Raw genomic sequence first — 9,638 nt, 5'->3', positions numbered from 1 at the left:
ATATTTTCATTAAAAAATGATTATTAGTCATGCAAGAGATTTAGCATTAAGATAAGTATATTTCTGTTTGAACAGCATTTTCTCATCCCCAGTTTATTTTTGCATGCCCTTTTCTATACTAATCTGAGTTTCTCACCTGTGCATCCATTGTTAGGAACTTACTTGGTGCTGAAAATGTTCTTATCAAGTTTGAAAACACACTTGAACTAATCGTGTGATGAACTTTAGAAAGCATGTCAAATAAAAATATGAACTAAGACAGTATTTTGCTATAAAGTATAATGGTTTCAAGTTAAGAAACCAAGCATTTTTCCTGCATTTTAAAAGCAGGTCCGTCTAGTTCAGTTTCACTCTGCTTGCATACCACCATCAGCTTCACATGTTCAGGCCCAATTTGATATTGTTTCAGTTCAAGTTTTATCCTTCATTTATTAAAAATAAATCATACTGCAGCATGAAAAAATGACACTTTATAATACCAAAGTCCAATGCTACTGAAAACACCCTCAGAAAACATTGGGAGACCACTGTAACGTGGCATGCTGTGCATAGATAAGTCAGGAGGGCAGATGCTCAAATATTGTGTCTGGTCAGTGATTTGATCTGTATCAAATAAAACTAAACTTACACCCTTTTCCCTCCCTTTTTCTCTTTCAGATACGTTAAAAGGGCAGCCTTGTGGATGGCCCCGGAGCAGGCCAGATGGAACAGGATAGAACCAACCATGTTGATGGCAATAGATTGAGCCCATTTTTAATACCACATCCTTCTCATGTTTGCCAGGTGGAGCCTTTGTCAGTGAAGCTGCAGAATGGAAGTCCACTAACAGAGCGAACCCATGCTGAAGTAAATGGTGACCATAAGTGGCTACTTTTTAAGAACAGCTATGGAATACCTCACGTGAAGGGAAACCCAAATAACCGTACCAGCCCTGACCTCCTACAGGAAAAGAGAGTGTATTCCAAGTATATGCAAAATGGTGGGATAAAACGCACTTTTAGTGAGCCTTCTCTATATGGCCTTCATCAGAACAAGAAAATTAAACAAGATGAAGAGGTAAATGGCGAAAAAGATGAGCCAGGGGAAAACAATGAAAAACCAACTGTCTCCAATTCATGCAATGAGAAGGAATCTGTGAGTTTTACTGGACAAGAAAATGCAGCTTCTGATTTTATACAGTCTTCAAGATACAACTGTGATGGTTCAGAAAATCCTGAAGATCTCCAGATTCAGAATGAGCAAGAGAGGGAAAACATTAATTGCCACAACAAGAACATTGTCTTACTACTTAAGAACAAGGCAGTGCCAATGCCTAATGGTGCTACAGTTTCTGCCTCTTCCATGGAAAACATGCATGGTGAACTCCTGGAAAAAACACTGTCTCAATATTATCCAGACCATGTTTCCATTGCAATGCAGAAAAACACATCTCACATAAATGCCATTAACAGTCAGGCTACTAATGAGTTGTCCTATGAGACAACACATTCATCCCATACCTCAGGGCAGATCATTTCCCCACAGACCTCAAACTCTGAGCTGCCTCAAGTGCCAGCTGTAGTGGCTACTGAGGTCTACAATATGGAAGACTCCAGTAAACCACCTGTATTACCAGGTAGCTATTCACTTCAGAAATCGGAACTACAGCTACAGCAACAAAACCCAGGCTATGATACACAACAGTTACCCATAGGAAACGGTAGTGTTCATGGAAATATGGGGCGGGCACCCAACCAAGGTCTCTCTCTAAGTTCCAGCAGTAATCTGCAAGCTCACAACAATAGCCTGGAGGGGGTTTCAGAGCAAGCAGAAAAAAATGGTGCTTTGTTTAAAAAAATGGTGCACAACTCAATGTCTAATAAGGATTCCTTCACTCCTCCTCTTGCTTCTGCTCCTCCCCCAGCTCCAGAAATGAACAGCACTCTGTCCATTGCGGTTACAGAAGGACATCACCCCTATGACAACAGAAATGTTGAAACTCTTTCTATAGAAGTGAAGAATGAAGGGCAGCAGGAGGAACTGATATCCAAGAGTCCTGACCTTACCCAGCAACAACCTAACTCTCAACAGAAGCTTCCACAGAAGCCTGAGGTGTCACAACAGGGTGGCAGTGAAAGTGATCTGCCAGCTGCCATGATGACCTCCATTCAGCAATGCACAGAAGAAATAAAGCCAACATCAGAACCTCACATCCAAGATCTGCAGGTAGTTGGGAACAATGGAGAGTTGCAGCAACACTATCAACAGCCCCTGGGACAAAAAGAACATGAGATCCCTCCTGAGAAAGGAAAAGACCAAGCGAAACAGCAGCCTCAACATTATCCAAAACCAGGTTGGATAGAATTGATTTCCACTCATTTTCACCATAGAGATTCCCCCCAGAAGCCCAGTGAGGCTTTATTGAGGTCAATTCTCCAGTTCCAGCCAAATCCAAAGGAACAGATGCATTCAAACCAGTATACTGGGAATCCTGAGGCATTAAAAGAGCTTTCAGGACAGTCCCATAGCCAGAAAATAATACAACAGGAACAAATGCCTCAACTGTACAAAAGCGAGGCAGCACCACTGCAAGCCCATCCTATAGCTGAGCAGCAGCTGCAGTTCCAAAAGCACTCTCCCCAGCCACAGCTCACAAAGGTGAATTCTCTGGTGAAGTCCTATGTGCAGCAACACCACACGCAGCAGCTTCATTTCCAAGCAAGACAAGAACAACAAACTGAGCCGCCTTTGGGGGCCCTGTTAAAACAGCAGTACTTGAATCCCCAGACAACAGAGAATGAACAGTTCTTACATTCAAACATTTTACAACAGATGTTGCAAAAACAGGCGCAGCAGACACAAGTGTCACGCAGTCCACAGTTAACCCCAAACCACCACCAGCAGCAAGCCCTGCAAAGGAAAAGCAAAGAACTGGCTCAGACCTTTTCCCATTCCCAAAGTGACAGTGAACAGCAAATAGATGGGGCATCCTACAGTCAGCTTAAACGAGAAGAATGTTTTCAAACTGAGAATAAGTATATAAAACCAACTGAGTTCCCTCATAACCCTCAGCTTGGACTAGAGCAGGAACAAAGTAGCAACAGTAAAACTTCCCTTTACAATCAGATTCTGAAAACAAATACTAATCTGCAGCATCCTGGCCGTATGCACTTGGTTTCTGAGAAGAAGGAAAACACCATAAATGCTGAACTCTTTGGAGTAAACAAAATGCAGGACTTGCAACATATGCAATATTATCCAAATAGTATGACCCCAAAGCAAGAGGTGCATCATTGCTTTCAAGAACAAGAGCAACAAACTCAACAGGCTTCAGTTATACAGCGACCACTCCAACAACCAGAGGGATGTGGTAGAAATTTGAAACAAGATATGTCCAGCCAGCAAGCTACACCGATTCAGCAAAGGTACTTACCACACAGCCAACAAACTCTCCAACAAGACCAGAGAGGGTGTCACCTTCAGGCTCAACCCCACAAGGATTTTCAAAACCATGCTGCTCTCAGGTGGCATCTCTTACAAAAGCAAGAGCAGCAAATACACCAACAGCCCAAACCTGAAATTTGTCCCAGTGTGATGCGCAAGCCTATAAAAGTTGAGGCTGGCTCAAAGTCTAATATCTGCATGCATCTATCAACTGGACAGCTGGAAAACAAAACATGGAAAAAAACAATTAAACAAGAGAATCAGCACTTCGGTTGTGAGAACATGCAACAAAAGAGTATCATTGAGACAATGGAACAGCAGCTGAAACAGATTCAGGTCAAATCACTGTTTGATCACAAAGCTCTTACTATCAAGTCACCTAAGCATGTGAAGGTTGAAACAGCAGGCCCTATCACTATCCTATCAAGAAATTCTATTGCTGCAGAATTTGACAGCCACACCACAGCCTTAGATCAACAAGCTATTCCTTCTGCTGAAAAAACCCCAACTAAAAGAACAGCTGGATCTGTTCTAAATAATTTTTTAGAGTCACCTTCCAAGTTATTGGATACTCCTGTAAAAAATTTATTGGACACACCTGTCAAAACCCAATATGATTTCCCATCATGCAGTTGTGTTGGTAAGTGACAAGAAATGTACTAAAAATACATTGTTAATTCACAATTAGGACGGTGACTTTCAAAGTTGTTGGGGTTTTGTTTGGTTTGGTTTTATTTTGGGTTGATTTTTGAGAATGCCAGCCATTAGCAAGGGAGAGTTTCAGTTTCTTTCCAGCAACACTAGTTTTTACACTAAAAATAGAGCACCACCATATGTTTGTTACAAAGCAGTTATCTGTCTGGTTTGTGTGCTAGTACATTAATGTATGGCATACAAATCTAATATAAAGTAGATTCTTCAATCTGTTTATCTCTTTGTATCCAGTCTCCTTCAGCGCAGGCATATATTATGCAAACACATCTGATAAAAAGATCAGCTTCACAATTTAATTTGATGCAGTATTATTTAAGTCAAGGTTGGAGATATTGATTGCATGAAAGATGTCTTGGGGCCAATACCTGAGATCCTCACTCCATTTTTACTCAGATACACAGTCAAATTACTGAGCGTTTGACTGAGTAAGGGCTGACTAAAACAGAGGGTTGGATTTTGCATGACCCTTTACATAGGTGCCTTCTTCCTTTCTTCCCTTCCATGCCCCTGGTAATGACCAGTGTAAGGGCCAAGCGGAACTTCAGTCACTGTGCTTTAGGAAGCACAGGGACTGCTCCATCTCTGCTCTCCTCCAAGAGGCTGCAAAGGGGCAAGACCATGGATCCCCTCCCACTCTGCACAGAGCAGGACTGGCACTGTAGGAAGAGCAGAAGTGTAGTAGCTGGCATGCTCCTTTTCATTCTGCCACGCACTGTTTTGTTTGGAGAAATGAGTCTCCACGCTGCCTCTTACTATGTGCACATTTTGGAGTCATTTTTCTGGAGAAATGATTCTCTGCTGAGTTGGATTGAGACAAAATGTACAGTCCTTCATTGTGAAGACAAATAGCTTTATTGTGACCTCTCTGATTTATATGTATATATACACACACACACACACACACACACAGAGAGAGAGAGAGCCTGCCCCAGGATATAAAGTTGAAATATAGTTCTCTACAAATGCAAAGTTGATCTTTTCCCCCTTCTAAAATGTTTTGAGTTGAATCTCAGGAAAACTAACACGGGGGGGGGGGCAGAGGGGAGAAAGTACTGTAGTGCATTACCATACTGCAAGGAGAAATATAAAACTGGAAGCTGGTTTCTTGTTTCTCCTTGCCACACTTTGAGAAATCTTGTAGAAATGGAATGGGGAAATCAAAACTCTGCATTTGTAGTTTTAACTTGTCACTGATACTTACAGAGTAGATCACCCTGCATTTTCACATAATGGATATATTAAGATAATTTCTCCAATGTATTCGGCACAAAGAGGCTTTTCTTCAACATCTAGCATTCATCTCAGCTTTGCCCCAGTCTACCCCACCCCTTTTTCAGCTAATACAGCAATTGTGAACTCAACAAGAAGAGTCCGCTCTCCACTCAAGCTGTGTTTAACTTTAGGGGCCACATTTTCAAGCCTTAGGTGTATAAGTTACACATACATGCAAAAAACAGATACTTGATAGCCCCCTGAAATGATGTTTGACAATGTGACCACAAAAGTCCTCCCTTCTAAATACTGGGGTGAGAAATCACTGTTCAGTAACTACTGGGAAATGCTAATTTTTAATTTCACTGTAACTGCAAATATAAAACAAGCATTTATGCTTGCAAAAGGTACAATGGCGTGCAATATCCACTGTCACCCATTATACATGTGTAAATTCATGTTTTGCAAATACACTTGGGCATAATTTGTGGGCCTACTTTAGACATGTATGTGTGAAAGTTTGGCCCCCAAAAATTCATAACAGGGTCTTACCTGGCCAGTTGTGGGTAAGCTTTGCAATGCAATTTCTTATATTAAATAATTATGCTTTAAAGCAATAACCTTTATTTTATTTTAAACAGAGCAAATAATTGAAAAAGACGAAGGTCCTTTCTATACCCATCTAGGAGCCGGTCCTAACGTGGCAGCTATTAGAGAAATCATGGAAGAAAGGTAATTAGTGCAAAGGCACAGGACAGATTAACATTTATCCTTTTGTGTATGTCAGAATTTTTCCAGTCTTTGCACATAAAGAAGTAAACAATTGCAAATGGAGTAATTATTTGTAGGCTTAGCTACTCCAGTGTTGCCAGCTTTACGTACTGTGCTATTCACCAGAGAGTCACAATATTTGACAGGGCTAATAGTCTGCTGGCTGGCACAGGCTGCCCACTTTGAGACAGATGCCAGCAAACCCAAGCGGGGACAAGTATTCATAAGCCTGCCAAGCAAGTGTTGGCTATGGCTGCAAAAGCAGGCATAGACCTGGTATTCCCAGTGGGGGATGCACATGCCAAGATAGGAAGAAGATGGAGGGATGAGAGCACCGAAAAGCAAACTTCAAGCAAAATGTTATATACAAAAAGACTTCAAATGGCTTAATCCTACTCACTTTCTTCCTGCAATGTGTTCAGTTATAATAATGGGAGCAAAGTAAGATTTGGTCCTGACACTCAATAAGCAATTCTTTAGCAAAACATCTTCCCTCCCATTATATGAAGAGAGCATTATTCAGATTGATAGAATAAATTATATATCACAGGATACTACGTTACTAGCATTCTCCAGATTACCAGCAAAACAAATGCTTAGGATACGTATATAATAGTTATATAGAGATGTGGGTCATTTATATATTACATAAATGTAAAACACTGCTAACATTAATAAAGTGTTAAAGCGGAGAACTCCAGCATACAACAGTAAGGTTCTGCAGCCACTGGAAAACTGCCATACTGCACAGCCCATATGTGCATAGACACTATGTGCCAAATCCTGAGGTCCTCACTCTGCTGTCTCTCTGTTTTTACTTACTCCATACCCAGGCTCTTTGAAGTTTGCTTGAGTAAGGACTGTAGGATTTGGACCTGATCTATTGGGGCCAGATTGAAGCTAGCAGGTGAACAGGGGAATGGCACAGTATAAGGAGCTTCTTTCCCCTGCGACTCCTGTGCAGGGCTGGCTCCAGCTGCAGACCTTGCACTAGCCCAAGTACTTCTGGCGAGCATGGTAAGCAGCATTAGCAACTCTAACAAGGGAGTGTGATGCTGGCTGGTTCATGCCAGGGTCCCAGGCCTCACTTGGAAACTGACAAATACATAGCTGACATCAGTCTGGCTCACTGGTGCGTTAGTATTGTTAAAATAGGTATTAGAATTATAAAAATTTGATTACTGTTTAGACTGTATTGAATGCTTGTAAGTTCCTGCATGCATTAATCATCATTAATTAGAACATCTGTGTCCCATATTGTAAGGTAATATTTGAACGTTGTATTATAAGCCTCTGTGACTGTGTATATCACCAGACAAGAGAGACGTTAACTAATGTAAAGTGCTGATCTCCAACAGAAGGTGTTACATCCTGGCCAACAAGGAAGGCCTCTCAACTCCAGACAAACTATTGTGGAACATTAAAGAGGACAAAAAACTTTGTGCCCTCCCCCCCAATGAAGATGAGACATCCAGGTGCCTCCCATCAGCTGAGTTTGCAGCTGAAAGGGCAAGGGGGAAGGGAATAAAAACCCCTAACAAGAAGGAACTATATCTTTATGCTGCTTGGACTCTGGAGGACAAGGATGACTGGGGCATAAGAAAAAAGATCCCCAGTGCTTAGTCTGGGTTAGCCCTAAAAGACATCTAGAGCTTGCTTATTATAGAAGCTTCTATTACTTTTTGAAAGTTAAGATTGGAACTCATTTGTGTCTATATATATTTACGTGCTTTAACCTTGTAAATAACTTTCTTGTTTCCTTTCCTATTTAATACGTCTTTAGACAGTTTACTATAGAATTGGCTACAAGCGTTGTCTTTGGTGTAAGATCTAAATTGCGATTGACCCGGGGTAAGTGACTGGTCATTTGGGACTTGGAGCAATCTCTGGTGTAAGGGACCATCTGCCATAAAGGCAACTCACCTGGGTGGCAAGACAGATCGGAGTACCCAAGGGGACTGTCTGTGACTCCATGTTAAGGCTGTTATAGTGCCTGAGGAGTTCACACTTGATAACTGGTTGGTGAAATCTGAGTAAGGAACTCACAACCAATTTGGGGTTTGTGCCTTGTTCCCTAACAGTCTGCCCTGTGATTATACTCACGTTCTTGAGCCACTGCAGGACAGCTTGACACTGGCATAGTCGTGACAGGATTCACATACCACAGGTCAATTAAGGTTATAGACCTTAACCCCAGCACTACTAAAAGTTTTAAATTGATACTGAGAGTTCTAAAAGATAAATAATAGACACAATGAGTGAACCACAGTCATATGATGGTCTTGTGAGAAAAGAACTTGAACAGTTACATTTGGAGAGTGGACCATCCTATAAAAAGAAGGCCCCACTTCAGGAGCTGAGAACTTTGCTCATAAGTTTTGACCAGACACCAGGGGAAGAAGAGGTGGTGGAGCCCTAGGACCCTCCTACCCTAGATGCCACAGAGGAGACCACCACAGGGAAACTGGCCCAATTGACCTGAGAGCCCAGGAAGAACGCAAGCACCAGTGACTGATAGCAGAACTGCCAATCAGGGAGGCCAAGGCAGCAGAAGAGAGAGCCCACTTGAATCTGATGGAAGTTCAAGCAATGCAGCTCAAAATACTGGAGCAACAAAAAGAGCTTCTCCATGCAGTGAGTACACCCCACCACCACCACCATGCAAGGGAGTGGGAGAAAGTCCACCCAACTTATAAAGAAACTGACTGTATAGAAGAGTTCCTGTCCACCTTTGAGAGACTATGTGGGATGCACTATATCCCAGCAGAGAAACAGATGTCTATCCTCTTAACCAGATTAACTGGGAAAGCCAGACAAGTTTTTAATGATATGGAGGAGGGTGATGCCATGGTGTATATAAAATTTAAAGAAAACATATTGAAAAGATTTAAGATTACCCCTGAGACTTATCAGTTTAAGTATAGAAACCTCAGAATGTTTGACAATGTCAGTCATCTTGAATATGTACATAAAATGTGTAATTATATGAGAAAATGGGAAATGGCGGTTGTAGCCCTTGGGAGGTGCCAGGATAATGGCCACTTGTGATGATGAGGAATGCTGAAGGTGAACATGGAAAACAGATCTGATGGCTCAGAAGCAATTGTTATGGGTAGTTACAGATGTGAGAAAGGCAGCCATCTGTGACAAATAGCCAACCACAGTTTTCGAGGCTGAAGAAATTGCTGATAAATATGTTGCATTAAGGGCCCATGGCGAGTACAAATCCCAGGGGAAGGGAAATCCTCAAGTCACCCAGGTTAAGAAGAAAGAGGAGATTGGAAATAAACGTAACCCCAACTTTGATTTTAAAAAAAAATAACAACAACAAAGGAACCCAGGGTTTAAAATCCCCTACCAAAAGGGAAATCAAGTAGTCTGCCATCACTGTGGGGCTCCCCGCCATATAAAATCATATTGCCTAAAACTTAAGGTGACCTCACAATCCACACCCCCATATGCCACAGTGAATGACACTACCCTTGCTTCAGAGGCAGCAATAGAGCAAGAGAAAATAA

The 9,638-nt window shown here is 41.7% G+C and overlaps 1 protein-coding gene across 1 annotated transcript in view; it reads left to right on the top strand.

Annotated features, from left to right (window-relative positions):
- The first annotated feature begins 663 nt into the window (after positions 1 to 663).
- Positions 664 to 9,638, top strand: part of TET2 (tet methylcytosine dioxygenase 2) — a 30,164-nt gene continuing 21,189 nt past the window's right edge. Inside the window, exons 1-2 of the mRNA XM_065405386.1 lie at positions 664 to 4,063; positions 5,991 to 6,081. Of these exons, the coding sequence (XP_065261458.1) occupies positions 703 to 4,063; positions 5,991 to 6,081 (3,452 nt within the window). The 5' untranslated portion in view covers positions 664 to 702. The remainder of the gene's footprint in view (positions 4,064 to 5,990; positions 6,082 to 9,638) is intronic.

The sequence above is a fragment of the Emys orbicularis genome, chromosome 5, assembly GCF_028017835.1.
Source record: "Emys orbicularis isolate rEmyOrb1 chromosome 5, rEmyOrb1.hap1, whole genome shotgun sequence".
NCBI classification, from domain to species: Eukaryota; Metazoa; Chordata; order Testudines; family Emydidae; genus Emys; species Emys orbicularis.
Note: the sequence above shows the minus strand (reverse complement) of the source record. Positions and strands in the feature narration are given on the sequence as shown.